Raw genomic sequence first — 23,143 nt, forward strand, 5'->3', positions numbered from 1 at the left:
CATGGGATGACCCATGAAACTCACTGCCTGACCCTGGGCCAGTGACTTATCTGTCAGCCTAACCTGCCCATCACTGTTGTTGTGAGGACAAACAGAACCAGGTACACTGCTCTGGGCTCTTTGGACGAAGAGCAGGATATAGATGTAGTAAAGTAAAAATAAAATGAGGGGGACTCCAGAACTCCCTTCCTCCCAAGGGTTTCTGCCTGCTTGACCAGATGACCTGAAGGGGCTCTGCTCCACGTGCTGATGGTGAGAGAGGCAGTGGCCTAGAGAGAGGCTTGGCTCGAGAACACAGGACAGGGCCTTTTCAGTCATTGCCCCCAGACTTTGAAATGCTCTCCCGGCTGCAGAGAGTCTCCTTGACAGTTTTAAGGAAAGGAGTAGAGAAGTGGCTCTTCACCCAGGCTTTGAATGAGAGCAGTGTTTCCTGTAAGAGGGCATCCCAGATGTTGTTGACTACAGCTCCCAGAATCCCTAGCTGCGGTGCGCTTTGGCTGAGGAGGCTGGGAGTTGTAGTCAAGAACATCTGGGATTTTCTGTTAGCGGGAGCACTGAATGAGAGCATTGTTGTTTTTGTTTTTACAGCTGCTGCTTTGAGTCATGTATTATTATTATCTCACAGGTTATTACATTTTTAGAGAGAGATTATTTTTATATTTATATTATCTGTACCTTTGTATGAGTCTGTACCTTTGTATAAGTGGCGCTGCTGGGAAATGCTTGACTAACAAGCAGAAGGCTGCTGGTTCGAATCCCCACTGGTACTATATCAGGCAGCAGTGATATAGGAAGATACTGAAAGGCATCATCTCATATTGCACAGGAGGCGGCAATGGTCAACCCCTCCTGTAATCTACCAAAAAAACCCACAAGGCTCTGTGGGTGCCAGGAGTCGACACTGACTCGACAGCACACTTTGCCTTTACCTCTCTGTGATGAATTTTAATTTTTGAGAAAACATTATGCATTGTTTTATTTATATGGTAAACCACTCTGAGATTATTTTAATGAACAGCAGTCTATAAATTGAATAAAACATTCATTCATTCGATTTCTATACCGCCCTTCCAAAAATGGCTCAGGGTGGTTTACACAGAGAAATGATAGATAAATAAATAAGATGGATCCCTGTCCCCAAAGAGCTCACAGTCCAAAAGGAAACATAAGACAGACACCAGCAAGAGTCACTGGAGGTCCTGTGCTGGGGGTGGAGAGGGCCAGTGACTCTCCCCCTGCTCAATAAAGAGAATCACCACTTTAAAAGGCGCCTCTTTGCCAAGTTAGCAGGGGTTGTTTGTTGACTTCATGGCTTAGCCAGGACCCATGTTCCCTCTAACCGAAAAATCCCAGATGTTCTTGACTACAACTCCCAGACTCCTCAGCCAAAGCCCACTGCAGCTAGGGATTCTGGGAGCTGTAGTCAACAACCTCTGGGATTCCTTTTGACAGGCAACTGCGGGCCATGACCAGCTTGTCTGGGTGCTACCCGTTGCCCTGAGCTCCTGGGGGCAAAGTAAAAACTAAGGGAGAATCAAGAAAGGCAGCCTGCCAGTGCCAGCAGAGATCCCTGTAAGAGGGATTCCCAGATGTGGTTGACTACAACTCCCAGAATGCCCGGCTGCCAAGACCACTGCGACCGGGGATTCTGGGAGTTGTAGTCAACCACATCTGGGAATCCCTGTTAAGAGGGAACACTGAGCGGGAGCCGCTCCAGACGTCTATGGAAGCAGAGATTGGCGCCTCTTGCCTGGAGGCGGCTCCGGGTACGGCGCGGCTCCCTCCCGCCCGAGGCAAACCCGCTCCCCCAAGGCGGCACAGCCTGGGCTGCTCTCCGCCTGCTACTCACTGGGCTGAGGAACTAGGTTGCCTTCGATTGCCCTGCCGCCTCTTCGCCATCTTCTTTCTCCTCAGTATTTTCCCCTCAAAGCCCGCCGGCCGACTCGGCCGCCCAACCGCCGCCTCTGTTTCGATTCACCCAATCAGAGGCCGCCTTCCCGGTCGCCTAGCCAATCATCCGCGTAGGGGTGGGCCACGCGCTTCTACGGCGGCTGCGCCGTGTCAACTGGTCTCCTTTCTCCTCATTGGGCCAGGGCGCGTTTTTCTGCGGACGGTGCACGGTTGTTTGGCTCGATTAAAAAAAGGGGGGGGGGCGGAAAAACAACTTCCGGGTGTGCGTGAAGTCGGTTTCCGGGTTATGCCCGTTTGTGGGTCTCCTAGTTCCGAGTGCGGAAGGAGAGAGTGGCAGTTGTGTAGAAGACAGGTAAGAGCATTTGATAATAGCTCTGCACACACATTTTCCAGTAATCATTGTTTAAAGTAGTTCTAGAAAATGGGGCATATCAGTAAATTTGTGTCTTAGAAGGAGTAGGTTAATGGTGTGTGTGTTTTAAAGGTGCTTGCTCCATCCATGTAACTATTATAAAGCCTTAATCTTTTTGGTGTAACATGCAATAATGTTTTAATGTGGACTGAATGTATATTTATTTATTACTTACTTAGTTAAAATATTTATACCCCGCCCATCCAGTGCACTACTACTCGAGGTGGCTCACCACAATAAAATAGAAACAAGACACAACAAAAGTAATAAAATTAACCAAATTGAACACACAAGTTAAAAGTCAGGTTAAAATCACACTCGGACCATTGACCCATTTAGCTCAGTATTATCGGAACTCACTGGCAGCACTCCTCCAAGGTTTCAGGTAGGTGTCTTTTGCAGCCCTACCTGGGAGATGCTGCCGGGGATTGAACCTGGGACCTTCTGCAGGCAAAGCAGATGCTATACTGCTGAGCAGTGTTCTCTCTAATTTTCCCCCCCATCTGTGTGCGGAATGAGTTTTGTTCTGGGCGTATCAAGGTGTGCACAGGTGTGTGCACCTGTGCATTCAGAGTGGCACCTTTCTGATTCAGCCTGAGCGGGATCTAAAATTAACTGAATGGACATCAAAAATGTGTGAGTGTGCACGCCTTAGAGGGAACACAGCTGCTGAGCCATGCCGCCCCCCCGTCCCCTCAGGGGAAGACCTTACAGCAGATAGTGCTAACATGTAGTCAACCATCCAAATGCAACCAAGGTGAACCCTTCTTAGCATTCATGCTCACTACTGTAAGACTGACTCTCCATTCCCATGAGAGATACATTGCACATAAGCTACAAGCTCTTTATCTGTACCACATTACTTAATTATATGCCTGCATTTGAGACCAATCTAGTGCTTTTTGGTGAGACTAACATACCTCATCAAACTTAGAATTTCTGCAGGAACTTTAGTACTTAAAAAAAAATGCTCCTAACTAAATCCTTTGTTGTGGACGTTATAACATGTTGTGCATGTTACGTTGTTAATTCATAAAATAAGAAATCAATTCTATTTGAACATGTTTGACAGTATCCATGGAGGTGAGCCTGGGGCAGTCCAAAATAATGGCTGGGCAAAATTATAGAGGCCTTTTGGCTTGCAGGCCTGAAGTTGTCCACTTCCTCCTCAGTGTCTTGTCACTGCTGTGGTAGCTGGTTGATTTTCTTTATTTTTCTTTATATCATTTTTGTATTTATATCCTGCTCTTCCTTGGAGGAGCCCTGTTTATCCTCACAATAACCCTGTGAGGTAGGTTAGGCTGAGAGATAAGTGACTGGCTCAGAGTCAGTGAGTTTCATGGCTGAATGGAGATTTCAACTGTGGTCTCCCTAGTCCAACTCTAAGCACTGCACCACACTGCTCTCTCTATTCTCAACACAATGGACTTAGAGTAGATGGCTAATTCTCTGAAAGATACAAGGCTCTTCCATGTCTGTTGTAATAAAGTGAGAATTCTGTGCATCAGCTGTTCAATACACAGCGCTATCTCCCAAGGACGAGAAAAGTGCTATTTCCATGCGGCTCCTTAATATCCTGTAATCAAAGCCTTGAGCTGTCAATAATACTGCTCGTCATCAATATAAATAATTCCTTTTTCAAAACTGACAGGCAGTCCTGCTTCTTTCTTTCTCAGCAGGCACAATGTTGAGGAATGATTTGGCAGGAGAGAGAGTGAGATCTCTCCACTGTGGTCAAAGTGCCAGCAGAACTGCCAGAGCCGTTCAAAAACGGACTTAACGGAGCTCAAATTGATGCATCTGGGGAGAAGGATTTGGAGGTTTTGTGCTCCATATGAGTGAAGGAAATAGTCCCGGCAGGAATGCAATTGCTGAATGCATGTAGAAGTCACTGGGTAATAGTTGCTCTGATCTGCAGCTAATCAGTGGCTTAAGGCTGATTGGACTGATGGTTTTTTAGCACTGCTTCTGCAGAACTGCTCTACTTAAACCAAATTCCCTCTCCCTCTCAATGATCAGTTTGATTTGGAGAGAGAGAGAGATTGTGACCTTGCATTTGAATTGCTCTTTGATAAAACAATTTTGGAATAATCTGTATAAGGAATATAGTATGTTTATCAAGAAGAAGAAGAAGAAGAAAGAAAAATTCAGCCTGTTAGGGACCTGGGTAGACAGACCTATAAGTGATCAAGTGAAAGGCTGAGTGTATAGTCAAGGTCCAGAGCAGAAATGTGGGTTTTCTAGGAAATTCTCAAAAAATTCTCAAGATTTTGTTATGTAAATTTTCCTGATGCCCTAAATATTTACATTTACAACATTCCTTCCTTCAGTGGTTTGATCTTCACTATAATGTTGTCACACAATACTTCTTTCCTGATTAGGCATTGTTAGGACTACTTCCAAATCAACAGCACTAAAAACCTAACATCTTATGCAAATACTTCCACCTTCCTCAGATCAGGAGAAGAAATAAAATACTACTCTGTGTGTTTGCTGTACTAAAAGTGATCACAGTTCTTGTTTTGGTTTTGTTTACACATGTGGTGTGAGATGAAACAAAATTTTTAGTCTTGATTGAACTTGCATAGCCAGTTAGGTGAATTTTGAACTTGATTTTTGGTTTGGATTATCACGTGAGTGCATTTACCCTAATGTTTACAAATATAGAAAGCATATATGTATCCCCACACACACTTCCTAGGGATAACCACCTGAAAAACATTAAATGTGATTTTAAAATGCCCAGGCTTGCCTAATATTGCATTAGCATTCATTCATTGTTGTTAACAAATAATAATAAACTCTGGGTTTTTAGAAAAAGAAGAAAAATCCGGAAAATTTTCAACTTCACATCTCTGGTCCAGAGAAGTGAACAGATCAGAGCATTGTTAAGGTCAGACAGATGGTTCTGAAAGGTAGCAGCCCAGGAGAAGAGAAGGAGAGGCATAGGAGCTGGGTTGGCTGCTCTAGTGACTAAGACACCAAGCCTAAAACAGCTGTTCTAGGGTCAGTCAGGCCCCCATTGGTTCATCAGATCACCTGGTTGAGCTGATGAGCTGCAGTACTCTCTCTGGCCACTATCTGGCTGGCGCTGCTGCAGAGCAAAGGCCAAGCTAAGAGTTCTCTCCGTGAGAGCTACACTGGGGTTGCAGGGCCCTGCTACCAGATCCCCTAGCTGAGGGTAGGCAAACTTGGCTCTCCTGCTGTCATTGAACTACAGTTCCCATCATCCTCAGCCACAATTAATTAGTGCCACTCCCTGCCTAGCTTGACCTTGGTTGACTGTTCTTCTCTGATCAAGATAATGGATTTTCTTACATTACAATAGGTCTCCATTTTGGTGTTAACATAAGAACAGCCCTGCTGGTTCAGGCCCAAGGCCCATCTAGTCCAGCATCCTGTTTCGCACAGTGGCCCACCAGATGCCGCTGGAAGCCACAGGCAGGAGTTGAGGGCGTGCCCTCCCCCTCCTGCAGTTACTCCCCTGCAACTGATACTCAGAGGCATCCTGCCTTTGAGGCTGGAGGTGGCCCACAGCCCTCTGACTAGTAGCTGTTGATAGACCTCTCCTCCATGAAGTTATCCAAACCCTTCTTAAAGCCACCCAGGTTGTTGGCTGTCACCACATCTTGTGGCAGAGAATTCCACAATCAGTATTGTGGTGCCTGGGAAGAATACTTTGTGTGCTTGCTAGTTCCTATAAATATGGCGAGGTGGGGGGAGGAATCCATCCATCATGATTGTCCATAGCAAGTCTAGTGGCTAGAGGACTGAGCATGGAAGACCTTCGTTTATATCTCTGCTCGGCCATGAAACACACTGGTTGGTCATGGCTAGAGCTGAGATGATGAGCCCCATGGACAGCTCATTGGGCACCTTTGAAGGAAAGGTAAGATATAGATGTGATAACGTTGGCCCAGAGTCTACTGATTCTGATGGGCTTGCGGAATATAGCGTGGATTGTGTTCAAGGAGCCAGATGGAGGCCGAGACAATGGGATTTCATGCGGCTTCTGAAAAAAGTGGAGAGCTTCCACTTACAGTCAGAGGTTTCTGGGTTAAAAGGAGAAATAAATCATTAGAATTTAGCTTAATTATGTGTGGTTTTTACTGCCTCCTTTGTTAATTCTGTTATCTGTCTTAGAAATGTGCAAGATAAATAGTTTTCTGGTAGCATTTTTTAATTGAAATCTAGGCCACTGCCCATCGGTGTCTCTCTCACTTGTAAAACATGTTGGATCTCGTTTAATAAATTGAGTTCATCCTTAATACCTATCTCCAAATAATTGCTTTGGCACTTAATGATGTTTGCTTAACATTTTTCAGCCCACTTTTTCTCCCAGAGCGATTGCTCTGTTTTCCTATTCCTATATTATCCTTAGTCTTGGAGGCTAATGTTTCTTTTGCAGCAATTGCTTGACTCCCTTGATATTATTTCCCAGCGTTTCTGTGTTTTCTCGCCACACATTTTATCTTCATAAATTTTCTTTACAAATATTTATCTATAGCACTTCTTCCCCCTGACATTGCAGTGTCTTGGTAAGTTTTGACTGAACTTAGCCTTTCTGTGGGATCATTGTTGGCCAAGAACCACACCACTAATTCTACATCGCCTGCTAACTGAGCAAAGAGGCGCCTTTTAAAGTGGCGATTCTCCTATATTTATATTTTTATTGTATGTTTTAATTTTTGTAATCCACCTTGGGGTTGTGTTTTTAACGAAAGGCGGTATAGAAATGTAAAAATAAATAAATAAACAAATATTTAGTAGGGGGAGAGCATCTGGCCCTGTCCAACCCCAGCACAGTATCCCTCCGGTGTCTGCTGCTGGTGCCTGTCTTATGTTACTTTTTAGATTGTGAGCCCTTTGAGGGACAGGAGCCTCCTCTCCACTCCTCCTGGAGAGGAGAGCTGGTCTTGTGGTAGCAAGCATAACTTGTCCCCTTAGCTAAGCAGGGTCTGCTCTGGTTGCATATGAAAGGGAGACTAGAAGTGTGAGCACTGGAAGATCTTCCCTTCAGGGGATGGAGCCCCTCTCTGGGAAGAGCAGAAGGTTCCAAGTTCCCTCCCTGGCAGCATCTCCAAGAGAGGGCGGAGAGCGATTTCTGCCTGCAACCTTAGAGAAGCCTTGACAGCAAGCAAGCCTTTTGTGTTGCATTTTGCAGCTCACTCTCATAGTCTCTCCCCTTAGCTCTGTGGCTCTTTGGAGAACGGTGCGAAGTATGAATTCGGATGATTCCATGTCTTGGAGTGGAGTTCGTATCCTTTTCATGCCACTTTTTATGAGCAATAGACTACTTGTGTTCATGGTGGGCTTGAGTTCTGTATTTCTCAGACTGCTGATGAAACAGCAATGCTAACGTACTCCAGTTCAAGAAGAAATAGAAGCTGGCCGTCTCTTTTGCACCCTCCCGTATTCGCAGTGGGGAAGGGAATGAACTGTGGGTGCATCTCTTAGAGCAGGGGTTCCCAACCTTTCAAAAAAGTGTACCCCTTTTCTCCCCCCCAAACGTAACGACACCGCAGTGCCATGGAGCCTCGGTTCGCCAAGAGCTGTCCGCCTTGGGAGCAGAGCGCAGCTGGAAGGGGGCCGCCTCTCAGCCCTAGTGCACCGCACATTCATGGGGAACCTGGTGCTAAATCATTCGTAGACGCCCTGATTCTGGGTCGGGGCAGGGCAGTGCCAGCCCATGTAGTTCTGGTCGCAAGAAGCTCTGGGATAGCTCCCAGTCTGGCGCGCCTTCGCCAGGAAGTCTGGGTTTTAGACCTAGGCTAAAAGTAAGGTAGGAAGAAGCACATGCACCTCCCTATCTCGCTGCCCAGTTGTGTGGGCGAGCAGGCTGCTGGCATCTCCTTTTGGGCTAATGGTAGCCATGCCTACCGTAGAGGCCGGGAGAAGAAGCATCCCAGCGGACGGGGATATCCCAGTGTACCATGCTGCTCACATGGTGCATTGTTGGGATATCTGGGGGCCTGGCTACCTTCCCCCCCACATCCCGGTCGCTGCTGTGCGGCTCATGTGGGCTGCAGAGTGGGGGAGGCCTCTGCATAGAGTTGGCTTCCCCCCCCCCCCGAATTTCAGGTTTTGCCCAGACTTTTAAGCATCTCACCCAGATTTGCCTAGAGTTCAGCTTGCTTTCTTTCTTTCTTTCTTTCTTTCTTTCTTTCTTTCTTTCTTTCTTTCTTTCTTTCAGCTAAGCTTAAGCCCTTGTAGAAGCAGAGTTATGGAGCACAACGTGGCGTCACTGTTCTGCTCAAATAATATTTTCGAGCCAATTTACGTAATATGCGAATTAGGTACCCGGATTTGGAAAGCCAGATTAGGGCAAGCCTACCTCCGCGGGCTGGGATTGTGTAGGGGGAAGGCAGGTAGGTCATAAAGACCCATCTTTTCAACCGGACTCCTTAAATAACGTTCAATTGGTTTTTAAAATTAGTTTTATGTTAATATTTTGACAGCTTTATTTTTATGTTATATGTTAAATTGAGCTGTTCTACCCCTGCTAACTAGGCAAAGAGGCACCTTTTTAAAGTGGCAGTTCTCCTCATTTAGCAGGGGGAGAGCAACTGGCCCTCTCCACCCCCAGCACAGCATCCCTCCAGTGACTGTTGCTGGGGTCTATCTATTTTATGTTTCTTTTTAGATTGTGAGCCCTTTCGGGACAGGGATCCATCTTATTTATTTATTTGTTGTTTCTCTATGTAAACTGCTTTGGAAACATTTGTTGAAAAGTGGTATATAAATATTTGTTCTGGGATGGGTGGCATTGAAATGAAATGAAATGAATAAATAAGGAACATAGGAAGCTGCCATATACTGAGTCAGACCATCTAGCTCAGTATTGACTACCCAGACTGGCAGTGGCTTCTTCAAGGTTGCAGGCAGGAGTCACTTTCAGACCTATCTTGGAGATGCTGCCAGGGAGGGAACTTGGACCCTTCTGCTCTTCCCAGAGCGGTTTTAAGTTAAACTTAAAATTTGCTTCACTTTCAAACCAGTTTGACACTTTGCAAGGGTAGATGGGAGAAAGGTGAGTTGCGGTTCCGAGCTCCTGAACTCACAGAGAACCAGTTTCATAATAGTTTGGATGCTAGCTGACGTTTCCTGGTCTGAAAGGCAATGAACTTGTGTTAATAAGTATGGTTGTATTCTCTTACCATGCTTACATTCTGACAGATTGCTTCACTAATGGTTATGTAGAGGAAGAGAGCTGGCCTTGTGGTAGCAAACATGACTTGTCCCCTTAGCTAAGCAGGGTCTGCCCTGGTTGCATATGAAAGGGAGACTAGAAGTGTGAGCACTGGAAGATATTCCTCTTACGGGATGGAGCTGCTCTGGGAAGAGCAGAAGGTTCCGAGTTCCCTCCCTGGCAGCATCTCCAAGATAGGGCTGAGAGAGATTCCTGCCTGCAACCTTGGAAAAGCCGCTGCCAGTCTGTGTAGACAATACTGAGCTAGATAGACCGATGGTCTGACTCAGTATATGGCAGCTTCCTATGTTCCTATGCACAGGGCAAGATTGCTCCAGTGGCAATATATCGGATGTGCATTGTATCTTAATGTGTGTTAATATTGACAGGTAGAAGATCTTAGATTTTGCTTATGAGCTATCCTTAATTCACGATGCACCCAGACTTGTCTCCTCACCTGCACAGCGAAGAATGCAATCTTCTTATTCATCTGCTCAAGGAGTGCCACAAGGAGGTAAGACTTTGATCAGACCCAAAGCAGTTGAGTATCTGCTTTGAATTAGAGTTATGCCAGGATTTAACTGTTAGATGAGAGATTCTTCTTGCAGTAAGACTAAAGGTAAAGTGTGCCGTTGAGTTGGTGTCGACTCCAGGTGCCCACAGAGCCCTGTGGTTGTCTTGGGTAGAATACAGGAGGGGTTGACCATTGCCTTCTCCCGCGCAGTACGAGATGATGCCTTTCAGCACCTTCCTATATTGCTGCTGCCCAATATAGGCGTTTCCCATAGTCTAGGAAACATACCAGTGGGGATTCGAACCAGCAACCTCTGGCTTGCTAGTCAAGTCATTTCCCACTGCGCCATTAGGTGTTCTCTCTCAGCCATGCACACACCTTCTCTGATCATGCTTTTAGAAGGTTGGAGGTTTAAACCGATAAAAGGGTTAACCGATTCTGCAGTTGCAAGCTTGCCTGTTTTCATAGGATTAAAAAAATCCTTTGCTCTTCTTCTGCCCCAACTCCCCACATATGCACAGTAACCTTCCGATTACATCAGGTACCTGCATATCTTTGTGAGCCGGACGGCCTCCCTTGCTGGAGAGAGAGAAAGGGAAATAGACGCTGTCAAGCAGCAAACGCTGCCTGAAATGACCAGGAGAGAGCTCGCTCAGGGCTCTCCAGAACCCAAGCCAGGCCCCCCGTGCACATGACGTCATGTGGGGCACCATTAGAGGGGCCGCTAGGTGGGGCCAGACACAGGTTGCCGTTCAGCTGGCTCCGTGCCTGAAAAGAAACCTCTGAATTAGTATTCATGTGCAGCTATAACCCTTTCATGTTTCAGGGTTATGAATTCATGTTCACATTGCACATAATCGCCCGTTAGCACGATGCAGTTTATGATCAGTCCAACCTGAAAAGTACATTTTATTTCCAGAAGAACAAAAATAGAAGCACAGCCTCCATAACCATTTTTTTAAATCCACCTGCTCTCAGCATAGAGATGCAGACTCTGCAGCCAACACATTAAGACTTACTGTTGACCGGTGGTGTAGAATTGGCTTTTCCAAATCAAAGCAAACAATTAATTATTTGAAAGGGTTTGCTTGTAGAAAGGGATGGGGCATCGGCATTTGTGGTTCAGATCCCCCGCATAAATTTCTTGTTTTCTAACGGCAGTTTACACGAAAGCTTTTCCCTTTTTCTTTGCAACTGATGGATAATGTTTTAGTTGAAACTCTGTGATCACCTTGACTTGTTCCATGTTAGATCTATGGAAACATGTTTTTACTGGGATTAACAAAGAGCAAGTGTGGGAAACTGGGCAGAACAAGAACATGTTGACTGCAGCCTAAATATTAGCTACTAATGGCTTTGGTAACTGGGCACCAGTGATGATTAAGGCTGAGCTGAAATGGGACGGTGGCAAGGATAGGTTCAGTTAAAATGTTGCCACCTGTAAAACACATCCTCCCTCTTCTTGCAGTTTGGGGGTGGGGGTGTGAAAATGTTGGCCTGTTCAGAATGAGGATAGGAAGCATTACCCTTGCTCTTCTTTGACTTTGCAACAATGTCATCGCATAGTCAACCAAATATGGTGGTTATATGGAATTGGCTTTATGACAATTCAGATCGAGTTCAGTATTTCCTGCCCTTCCTCTGATTTGGCTTTATGACATTGTCATGTTGCCAAATCTGGCTGCACTACAGTGACATCTTTACAAGAAGAAGCTTCTGGTGGTGGCAGCGGCAGGGTTTCTTTTTAAATGGCATGACCGTTGCAGGTATGGGAAGGAAATAGCTTCAAATTGACAGTGCATGGAAAGATGAGCAAGGGATTCTTTCTTCCTCACTCAAAATGTTTCTGGGTTAAAATCCAAGTCAGCTGTAGTAGTAAGATTAGCATTCCATTTATCGCCATTTTTTTGGTTTCTAACTTTTAAAGAGCCAGTTGCTCTCCAAGGACAGAAATTCATGTGTGTGCATGGAGTTTTCTCCCTCCTCTCTAGCACAAGAATTAATTACTCTTCTGGCGAACAGAATGCACGAGAGCCTTGTGCAACCTGCACACCCTCGCCATGTTTTAAATGGAAATGTACAGCCAAGGTGTTGCAGGTGGATCCATCCTCATGGTCAGGCTTGGACGGCACGCTTGTTGCAAAATACTTAGAAGTGCAGGTGGGACTAGATTATATGAAGTATGTCATAGTTGGATTTTCATGTGTTGTGCCTTGAAGGGGTTTGGGGGAAAGGATATAATTGTTTTGAATAAAATGAAGTGAATACTAGTGCCTAAACAGAGAATGTATTTTTCCAGCCATGCTAAGGTGAGATATACTGTGATTTGCTCCTTTCGTCCTCTTCAGCAAAGCAGAGCGTATGATAGCTAAGATCACACCATGGTACTTTGCTTCATCTGGAATAATAACGACCCCCTGTTCAGTACTCATAATTGCAAGTGTGACTAGAATCTCCACTTTGTGTAGAAGTGTATATTGCAAATAGAGGGGGAAATTCTGTTTAGCCTCCCTGGTTATGAGTTCAGAAGGGTAGTGATTACTCCATGGTTTAAAAGCATCCTGCCATGTCCCGTTGCAAAAACATTTTATGTATAGCTAGAAGAAATAGTGACAAGGGGCCCTCTGGGTGGAGAGCTGGTCTTGAGGTGGCAAGCATGAGCTGCCCCCTTTGCTAAGCAGGGTCTGCCATGGTTTGCATTTGGATGGGAGACGACGTCTGAGCCCTTGAGAATGGGGCCATAGCTCAGTGGTAGAACATCGGCTTTGCTTGCAGAAGGCCCCAGGTTCAATCCCTGGCAGCATCTCCAGGTAGGCCTGGGAGAGTCTCCTGCCTGCAGCCTTGGAGAAGCCGCTGCCAGTTAGTGTAGACAGTCTTCTATGTGGCTAGACAGGGCTTTAATCATGTCACTGGCCCAGGTATGCTTATTTTGTGTGAAATAAATGATGCAGGGAGAGACCATCTGGATTATGGGAGGAGAGCTGGTCTTGTGGTAGCAAGCATGAATTGTCCCCTTGGCTAAGCAGGATCTGCCCTGGTTTGTATTTGAATGGGAGACTCCATGTGTGAGCACTGGAAGATCCCCTTAGGGGATGGGGCCGCTCTGCGAAGAGCACCTGCATGCTTGCAGGCAGAAGCTCCCAAGTTCCTTCCCTGGCATCTGCAAGACAGGGCTGAGAGAGACTCCTGCCTGTAACCTTGGAGAAGCCGCTGCCAGTCTGTGTAGACAATCCTGAGCTAGATGGACCAGTGGTCTGACTCAGTATAAGATTGCTTCCTATGTGGGGGAGCTTAAGCCTTTTTCCTGCTGCAGCCCCAGTCTGGATCAAGTTGGCCCCACATGTGCTGTTTGTCCTGGGTGGAGGAAAAGGCTCCAACTGAAACTGATGGAATGATCCTCTTTCCCCATCCCCCAACTGCATGCTATCTATTTAAAAAACAAAACCCAAGGTCTATGTTTAAAGTCGCTTCTAGTTTGGCCCTAATGATGCTTTCCCATTAACACCTAATGCATTTGCTTCTATCCAAATTCATTCATTCATTCATTCATTCGTTCATTCAATTTCTATGCCGCCCTTCCCAAAATGGCTCAGGGCGGTTTACGCAGAGAAATAATAAATAAATAAGATGGATCCCTGTCCCCAAATGAGTTTCTTTCCAATATACATTATTTTAAAGTATCTGATTCATTGTCACATTTCAAAAATTATGATGCAAGGAAATGACAGAATTCTTGAATTCTGTCATTCAAGAATACCTGCAATCAAGGGGTGGATAAATAAGGCTTGGCAGATCGGTAAACTATCACAACATAAGTGGGATGATAAGATTAAAGGAGAAAAGTGGGATGATAAGATTAAAGTTCTTCCTGCGGTTGGACTGTGTTCTGTTTTTAAGTGAAAGGTTATTGCCTCGTATCTCGCCTGTAGGGTGAGCTACTTTTGGAGACTGGTCAGAAAGCAAGTCAGGAATCTATTAAGCAAATTTGGAATGAGAGGAGTTGGCTAGAAATTAACATCCACTTATTCACAACTGGAAACCAAGAATACAATACGGATGCATGTAATTGCTTTATAATTACACCATGTTGGAACTTCGTCACCCAACAATGATATATTATCTGGCATAGGATAATGGTATTATCCCAGTAATACAAATTAATATATGTGGGGGGTTTTAAAGGCAAACATTAGCTTTGTGTAACTGTGTTTTTTGTTTTGTTCCTCCTCAGCACTCCTTTATGAAATATTTTGGCCGGTGCAATGACATTGACAGAGAAATGCGGCAGTGTTTCAAGAAAGAGGTAAGCTGCTGATCATAAAAAAGGTTAAATTTGCAATATCTCCAGGCATGGTGTTAAGCTGCATTTCCCTCCCTGAGTGTAGCAGAGCTGCTCCAACTTGGGTCCCCAGGTATTGCTGAAATTCTTCTTCATGGCAATTGATTAAAAATCAACAGAAGGACCAGTCCCCTTGAAAGTCCACACACTTAATGCTATCATCAAGTACTACCACTGTGCCAGATTTCAGAGGTTCCTGACGAGCCATCTGGGAATTAATTTTTGTTACATTTCCATTGATCCCTATGGAGGTGGTGAAAAATATCCTCCTTACGCTGGAAATTCCACTGAAAATTCAGTCTGACTATATGAGAATGTAAAAGGCTCCTAATTCCAATTCCAGCCATTTTAATGTCAGTTCTGGTCATGTCAGATCTGCCGTTTTTCCCGTTGTGCAGGCCTGCACATACAGTATATAGGACTGTGTGTATGTTCTATAATGTCCACATTGCTTATGGACATTTATGGTTAGCACAAATTTTGCCTAACCAGTTTCCTGGTCCTCATGGCCACGGAGAAATGTTTAAAAACGTGTAGGTAGGATCCAGTGGAAGGCACAGAAAGCACATGGACCAGCGATGGGAGATGATTTTTTAGAACATAAGAACAGCCCTGCTGGATCAGGCCCGAGGCTTATATAGTCCAGCATCCTGTTTCACACAGTGGCCCACCAGATGCCTCTGGGGAGCCCACAGGCAAGAGGTATGTGCAAGCCCTCTCTCCTGCTGTTGCTCCCCTGCAACTGGTATTGAGAGGCATCCTGCCTCTGAGGCTGGAGGTGGCCCACAGCCACCAGACTAGTAGCCATTGATAGGCCTGTCCTCCATGAATCTGTCTAAGCTCCTTTCTAAAGCAGTCCAAGCTGGTGGCCATCACCACATCCCATGGCAAGGAATTCCATAGAAGCAAATGGAATTTTTGAAGATGCAAACTAAAGAATCCTAGTGGGCAGGGTGGGTGGGTAGGTTTGACAGTACGAATGTTACGTGTGTCCTACAAACACATTTCCTTCCTGAGCGAGAAACCCTTGCTGCGTTTTTAGGGGTGGTGACAAAACTTATCTATTATTCATTCCTTGCCTTGCTTTCCTTTCAGTACCAGGCAAACAGAGCGAAGAGCCAAGCACATGCAAAAGACCTGAGGCAGAAACTGAGGAATGCTTCCCAACAGCCATAGATCTGAAAGAAGTTGCCAAATTGGGCCGACGGACCTCATATGGACAGCTAGCTGACGGCTAAAGGAGCATGTCTTCCGGACACCCTAACAGGAAAGCAGTTTAATCTAGGGTGTTTGGAATAAAAATGGCTGTGGCTGGCACCTAATAGGTCTCAAGGCACTGCAACTGTCTGGTGAAAACTTAGTCTAATTGCTTTTAGGATTTGTAGAGTCCCTAAGGTTTCTGTTTGTAAGTATTTAAATAGAAACCCTGGGGGGAAACTCTCTCTCTCACACACATATGAGGCGGCAGAAACAAAATAAAGTGATATTTTCATGTCCAAGGGTTCGTCTTCTTCCCCCCTCTTGTTCACCCCCGGTAACAAAAACAGACCGTAGCCTGTTCGTGGAGCACATGTATTTACGGCAGTAGCAATAGCACAGACTATCATGGCAATAATACCCCCGATATCGTTCTAAAGACCTGCAACATGTGTCTGTCAATCAAATGTGTTGGGGTTTGTGTTCATTTAGCAAAGCGCCAAAAGGAAGCTACCCACTCCAGTTACAGAGTAGAGTGCAGAGTTTAGTTGCTGCAGTTTTTTAAAGAACACACACGGAGATTGGTTGTACAATCTAAACGATATAGGTATATTGGTGAAGTACATTTTGGTTAGGAAAGACCTTGCCCTATCTATCAGCTACATAATGGGTAGGTAGGTAGGGAGAGAGAGATGTTTCCATCTACTGTCTAAGAGGAAAGGAAGAGGACTGACTCACTACAGGAAGTACCTGAAGAGTCAAGGCAGGGGCCACATTGTAGAGGCAAAGCATAGGCAGGTAAGGAGACCCTCACTCTGCTCCTAATGCCCTAGTGGTCATTAGGATAGTTGGTGGAAAAGGTCGATGCACTGGAACTCCATCTCTAACAAAATGCCGCCCCTTGGACCATCACGTGCCCAGGTGCAAGTCCCACCATTCAGGGCTACTGCTGGGTCCAGCTTTCTACCGAGAGAAAAACCCACAAATCCATCCACACGGAGGTCACCAAGTCAGAGCCACAGGGACTGGGCATCATATCAATGCCATTGTAACCCCCCCCCCCGGTGTAAATAACACTTGTGCGGAGGGGCAGTCCAGATCATGGACTGGGGGGTGGAGAATGATTAAAGTATCACTCCCCACCTTCCCTTAATCTTGATCTGGATTGAGGACCCACACAGCTGCTATTTACGTTGGGCGGGTGAAGATGTCACAGAACCATGGTAAGCACATTGAGTAAGATTACTTAGTATACTGGTTTAAAGTGCTGGTTCTCACCTACAAAACCCTCATGGGCTTAGCACCAGTATATCTCTGAGATCGCCTCTCTCAGCTGGTTGTATCCCGTCCTGTGAGGTCATCTCAGTTGGCCCTCCTTAGTGTCCCAGGCCCTGGTGCAGTGCATGGTGCCTGGGCCCGTAGCAGGGCCTTCTCTCTGGCTGCCCCTCTTCTTTGGAACACACACACCCCTGCCCCGATTCATTCAGTCCCCTCCTTAGTGGCTTTTAAGACCTACCTTTTTCTCCAGGCTTTTGCCCTTTAATTTTTTAAAAAATATTATTGCTGCTGTTGTTGTTCACCGCCTAGAGTCTTTAGAGGAGGCAGTATACAAGAAATTTTTAATAAGATGAAAGGGAGATGGTATCATCTTGTTTTGGTGATAACACCTGGGGTCCCAGAGCATGGTCTAAGGCATGGATTCTCAACGTTGGGTCCCCAGATGTTACTGGACTTCAGGCCCCATAATCCCCAGCTCCAGTGGCCTTTGGTTGGGGATTATGGGAATTGAAGTCCAATAACATCTGGGGACCCAACATTGAGAATCCCTGGTCTAAGGCAGGTGGGTGTAGGCCAGCTTGGCTCTCCAGCTGTTGTTGAACTGCAACTCCCATCACACCCAGCCAGCATTTATTGTAGCTGGGGATGATGGGAGGTGTAGTTCAACACGGCTGGAGAGCCAGGATGGCCTACTGCTGGTCTAGGGCCACCCGATACTGCCATCTTGCTGAAGCACAGTAGGTTTTGATGTGGCCAGTGCCTGAATCGGAGACCCATGTATGCCATCTTTGAGGATGGGGCCATCGATCAATGGTGGAGCATCTGCTTTGCATGCAGAAGGTCCCAGGTGCAATCCCTGGCAGCATTTCTAGGCGGGGCTGGGAAAGCCTCCTGCCTGCAACCTTGGAGAAGCTGCTGCCAGTCGGTGTAGACGATACTGGGCTAGATGGACCAAGGGTCGACATAGGCAGCCTCTTTATGTTGCTAACCACTGTACAATGTGGGTACACTGCTTCCTCAGACATCTCCACTAGGATATAGTCAAGAGTTCAAATACTTGGTCTTATTGGACTGTTGCTCTAATAATCCAACAGAGCTGTTCCTAAGTGTCTCATATGCCTGTTTACCTCTTCCCGTGCTCAGTTGCCAGACATTTTGTTCTTTTTATTATTGCGGATTCCCATTGTAACCTCTCCCGGCGGCAGTATAGCACCCCATAAATGCCAACCGGTTGATTTAGTGCAATTATCTGGGCAGTGTGATATTGCAAACACTGTAACTTTGCCTCGCTTGTGTATAAAATGTCTTTTATGATGGGTTTTTATGAGCAGTGACATTAGTATTAGAAGTGACCTGAAAGGTGGCAAAACAGCTTTGACTTCCAAAAGGCGGAGAGAGGCAGCAGCCCAAAGAAAGAAATGTGGAGACTGAAATGGTGGCATCGGATATCTTTGAAATGTACTGTATTTAAAGGTGCAAGTGTGCCATCAAGTCGATTTGGACTCCTGGTGCCCACAGAGCTCTGTGGTTTTCTTTGGGAGAATAGAGGAGGGGTTTCTTGTATTTACCTGAATCAAATATTAGGGTTTCCCCGGGTTCTTTGGTGTTAGAAATTGGGAGGGCAGGGTCATCTTAAATTCAGAGTCCCCTTCTTTTTGGGTAACTACAGTTAAAACCTTCCGTTAACCTTTGTTTTTTAAGGGGGTCAGAGTTATCTTCTATTTCGGTAAATATAGAGTTGCCCTATTCTGGCTTTCCAAATCTGGGTGCCTAATTTGCATATTATGTAAATTGGCTGGGAAATAATTTCTGAGCAGAACAGTGACAGCGTGTTTTGTTCATAGTATATAGCAAGTAGGCAGTTCAGCTCCCCATTAAGACATCTGTCCATCATCTCTGTTAAGCACACACAAGAAGCTATTCTCACGAGCAGCAAAAAGCGGGCTAGGGAAGCCCAGCCCGATTTTTGCTGCACGTGGGAACCACCGGGAGCGGCGCGGCGCAGTGAGCCCTCTTAAGTAGCCCGCCGCTTAACCTGGGTTTTGAGCCCAAGTGCCCCCCCAAACCGGACAAAGTGATCGTCTGCGGCTTGCAGCCGCAGAGGGCACACGGGGGGGGGGGGTTTCCCAGTAATGCACCACACCAATAGTGCAGTACATTATTTGAGCACGGGGGGGGCAGGGTACCATGTGGCGGCTCTTCCCTGCGCTCAGCCCCCCCCCCCCGCTCTCCTGGTGTGCTGCAGGAAAGCTTCCGCTCGTCTGGGCAGGCAGTCTGCCCGCCCAGGGAAAGGTAAGGGATCGTCTGCAGGGAGGATCAGGAAAACCCCCTCTCCCGCAGACCTCCTTTCGGAGCTTCGCACTGATCATGTGAAGCACCTCATTGTTTGGAAGCAAGGTAGGAGAAAAATCTACCCAGGTTTTCCTCCTCCCTTGCTTCCACACAAACGAAAGCTCCCAAACCTGGGTAGGACAGTTTTTTTTTTTTTAAATTGTGTGGATGACCTCATGTTGTCCCTTCACAACCAAGCAACCATCTTCTCTATCGTATATTTTAAAGAGTTTGTGCAAAATAAAGTCAAACTTCCCAGTTACCTACACACACCAAATTTTGCATATGCAATCCTGCCACTCAAATCAGTTGAAGGCCCTATTTTTTACACCAGAATATGCTTGGTGAATGCTTCAAATAACGTTTTTGGCCTTTCTTAGAAGCAGTTCTGAATACAATCATTTTGTAACTTATTTTCAACAGAGTTTTACACTCTGTAATCAGATCAATAACCCAAACACAACATTCTGCCCCAGAAAAGCATCTTGGAAGAAGACCTTTCTAAAATGAAAAATGTTTGAAGTTGAAATCCTACAGATTTAAAACTATTCTTTTACTTGCTTCTTGCAAGCCCATTAATAAAAAAATTTGATGACATATATTTTATTTCTTGAACTTTCCTTTCCTTTCTTGGCCTTCCCTGTCAGTGTAATCTTCACAAAATGACTTTGCCCAGTAGTCAGTGATGGGGTGCACCTCTTATTACTTATATGAATCTGGTCCTATTAGTCATCAAAGGATAGACTTCTATGAGGGAATAGAATGGCGGAACTTCTGCTCTGCAGAGACACTCTTACCCCTGGACCTTGGGGACCCCGTCCGTGGCCTCCAAGGGGCCTCCTGCTGCCACCCGGTGCCAAATTCTTGATTTCCCCCATAATTTTAGCCACCATGTGTGCAGCCAGAGGGTGGGGGTGAGCCGAGCAGGCCTCCCCACCCCCCCACCGCGGCGGCAAGTGGAGCAGCTGCTGGGCTTGTCCATCTGGCCGGCCCAGTGGCCCTTGAGAACTGCAGTTGGAATAGCTCATTGCAAGCCCATCATGGCACCCAAGAGCACCTCACAGTTCTCAAGGGCTGCTGGGCTGGATGGACAGGCCCAGTGGCTGCTCCACCCGCTGCTGCTGCCACCACCCCACCACTGGTGGTGGTGGTGAGACCTGCTCAGCCCACCCTCCAGCTGCATACATGGTGGCTAAAACTATGGGGGGAACCAGCGATTTGCCATGGCGGGTGCAGGTTGGTGGCAGGAGCCCCACCCTCATGTAGGTTTCTTTCTTTCTTTCATGGGGGGGCAGACTTCTGGCAGTCTGGGGGCCAGAATTACCTAGGTGTGCCACTGTTCCTTTGCATGCAGAAAGTCCTAGGTTCAGCTGGGAGAGACTCCTCTCTGAAACCATGGAGAGGTGCTGCCAGTCAGTGTGCACAGTCACTGAGCTAGATGGACCAGTGGTCTGACTCAGCAGCTTCATAGGTTTAGGGGAAGGCACATAGCTCAGTGGTTGCGCATTTGTGCTGCATGCAGGTTCAATCCCTGGCATCTGGTAGGTCTAGGGATGAGTTTTGCCTGAAACCTGAGAAAGCCACTGCCAGTCCGTGTACAGAGTGCCGAGCTAGATGGACCAAGGATCTGACTCGGTACAAGGCAATTTCCTATGTAAGCTCCATTTGAAAACCCAGGGGAGGGAGAGAAATGTGAGAGGCAAAATGGTGCAGAGTGTTCAGAAGACCTTGGTTCAACTCCCCACTTGACGACAAAGCGAAGCTTGCTGGGTGACTTTGGGGCAGTTGCTATCTCTCAGTATTACCTACTAGGGATGTGCCAAACTGGTTCAATTGCAAACGGGACTGCTGTGAACCGGGCCGGTTCGAGCAGTCTGATTGCAAACTGCTCCAAACTGGTTCGAGCTGGTTCATCAGACTGATCGGGTCAACCGAACTGGTTCACATATTGGTTCAGTCCGAATTTGGTTCGAATTTCTGACCGAACCATGCCAAATGGTCCATGCACACCCCTATTTCCTACTCCATAGGGTTGTTGTGCAAATAAAATGAGGGGAGAACCCCCTGAGCTCCTTAGAGGAATGGTGGGATAGGAATGTAATTAATTAATTGATTTTGTTTGTTTGATTTATATACCTCCTCTCCAAAAATGGCTCATTAATGGCAATGAATGCTGAAAGCTGCACTCAGACAGCCTCACTTAAACCCCCATGTGGTACAGTCACTTGAAAGCACTGCCCCATATATGTTTGGAGATGCCTTTCAAGCCCAGTTGGCAAACCATGAGAAGGGTTGGGTTAGTTCTGTGTGTTGCATTTGTTTACAAAGAGGCCTTCAGATTGTTGTGAGGAAGCCGGTTGAGTTCCTCATTCCTGGGCTAGCTGCCAGGGCCTGGCAGAGTTATGAATTAAAAATAAAATGGGTATTTATAGGTCTGCTACACAGTCCCCTTTTACTGTATGCTACTTGTTGAGGTTTCAGCTCATACGTGGCCTTGTTCATTCCCTGAAGTCACTTTTTGGAACTCTGGGGGAGTGGAACACACTTGTCTATTTCCTCTCATTTTCCCATGGTTCTCAAGATTCCTTTTTTGAAAGGCAAATAATTCTAAATAGGATTGATTGATTGATTAAGTGCCATCAAGTCAGTGTCGACTCTTAGTGACCACATAGATAGATTCTCTCCAGGATGATCTGCCTTCAACTTGGGCTTTAAGGTCTCTCAGTGGTGCATTCATTGCTGTCATAATCGAGTCCATCCACCTTGCTGCTGTTCGTCCTCTTCTTCTCTTTCCTTCAGCTTTTCCCAGCATTATGGACTTCTCAAGGGAGCCAGATCTTCGCATAATGTGTCCGAAGTATGATAGTTTGAGCCTGGTCATTTGTGCCTCGGGTGAACATTCTGAATTGATTTGTTCTGTGATCCATTTGTTTGTTTTCCTGACTGTCCACTGTCTCCTCCCAAAAGTCTTCTCCAGCACCACAGTTCAAAAGCGTCAATACTTTTTCTATCTTGCTTCTTCAAAGTCCAGCTTTCGCAACGAAGTACACCAGGAGGTATATTCCCAGTAGGGTCACCCAAAGCACGAACGTCATTCCAGCGGGGATTCGAACCAGCAACCTCTGGTTGCTAGTCAGGTCACTTACCCACTGCGCCATTAGGTGGTTCTGAATTCAAGACGACCCCCTTAAGATATAGGGATGAAATTTACCCCAGAGGATTCTGAATTTAAGATGACCGCCTGCCCTCCGCCCATTTTTAACCAAATAAATTGGAAAACTTGGGGAAATGCCCTCTGAGGCACAGTGCCTCTCAATACGCTGGATGCTGGACTAGATGAGTCTTGTGGCTGATCTAGCAGGGCTGTTCTTATGTTAGTCTTAGATTCAGGTAAATATGCTCTCTTGTAATCTCAAATCTAGCATACCATTACAGGAGGCTTAGACTGCCTTTGGTTCCAGTACTTAGGTAGCTTCATTTTTACCACCAGTAGCAAGAAGCGCTCATTGCTTATTGGGAATATGAAAGCAAGTCATTTATATCATAGTGCAAATGTGCATAAGTAGGATCTGTAGCGGAGCTGATAACGGGCAGTCCTTCTGTTAAAGCTAGCACTCCGACATACAAGGCTTCGTCATGGCTGGTTCTTTATTAGAATCAGGGGCGTAGCAAGGTTGGAGGGGGCCCAGAGACAAGATTTTAAAATGGGCCCCTCGCTGATATACATGCACAAACACACTTCACAATATATAGTGCACTCACACTCACATCCCCATTATGAATACGGTGAAAATCTAGTTCACATTGAATCTAGTTTTTTTTACTCTCTGCTCCTGCCGATCTCCAAGAGACTCAATATAATTCATAGGGGGTGCAACATGGGCGGGTGGGGAGTCATGTGATGTGCCTCTGGGGGGGACCTCGAGGCAGTGGGGCCCCAAGACGACTGCCTCCCCTTGCCTAATGGTAGTT

At 46.2% G+C, this 23,143-nt stretch overlaps 2 protein-coding genes across 4 annotated transcripts in view; one reads left to right on the forward strand and one right to left on the reverse strand.

The window, feature by feature from the left end:
• The window catches only part of CENPN (centromere protein N), a 16,719-nt gene extending 14,632 nt beyond the window's left edge, over positions 1-2,087 (reverse strand). The window contains exon 1 of one of the 2 annotated variants that reach the window (XM_053271434.1): positions 1,850-2,079. In XM_053271434.1, the coding sequence (XP_053127409.1) occupies positions 1,850-1,899 (50 nt within the window). In that variant the 5' untranslated portion in view covers positions 1,900-2,079. Of the gene's footprint in view, positions 1-1,849 lie in introns of both variants that reach the window. The other variant, XM_053271435.1, reaches the window with a different exon arrangement.
• Positions 1,711-15,864, forward strand: CMC2 (C-X9-C motif containing 2). 2 transcript variants are annotated; one of them, XM_053271436.1, is made up of 5 exons: positions 1,711-2,263; positions 7,514-7,581; positions 9,956-10,026; positions 14,258-14,329; positions 15,461-15,864. In XM_053271436.1, the coding sequence occupies exons 2-5, from the start codon at positions 7,545-7,547 to the stop codon at positions 15,539-15,541; spliced, it is 261 nt and encodes an 86-aa protein (XP_053127411.1). In that variant the 5' UTR covers positions 1,711-2,263; positions 7,514-7,544; the 3' UTR covers positions 15,542-15,864. The 2 variants fall into 2 exon arrangements, with proteins under 2 accessions (XP_053127411.1, XP_053127412.1); XM_053271437.1 differs by lacking the exon at positions 7,514-7,581 and having other exon boundaries at positions 1,713-2,263; positions 9,902-10,026.
• Positions 15,865-23,143: the final 7,279 nt, after the last annotated feature.

Source organism: Hemicordylus capensis, chromosome 9 (assembly GCF_027244095.1).
Source record: "Hemicordylus capensis ecotype Gifberg chromosome 9, rHemCap1.1.pri, whole genome shotgun sequence".
In the NCBI taxonomy this organism is placed as follows: domain Eukaryota; kingdom Metazoa; phylum Chordata; class Lepidosauria; order Squamata; family Cordylidae; genus Hemicordylus; species Hemicordylus capensis.

What these genes read in the sequence shown, in the direction of transcription:
- CMC2 (XM_053271436.1), top strand. Translation starts at nt 7,545, where the DNA reads ATGAATTCGGATGATTCCATGTCTTGGAGTGGAGTTC. An exon ending in CATGTCTTGGAGTGGAGTTC is followed by an intron (nt 7,582 to 9,955) that starts GTATCCTTTTCA and finishes CGATGCACCCAG; the next exon opens with ACTTGTCTCCTCACCTGCAC. An exon ending in TCAAGGAGTGCCACAAGGAG is followed by an intron (nt 10,027 to 14,257) that starts GTAAGACTTTGA and finishes GTTCCTCCTCAG; the next exon opens with CACTCCTTTATGAAATATTT.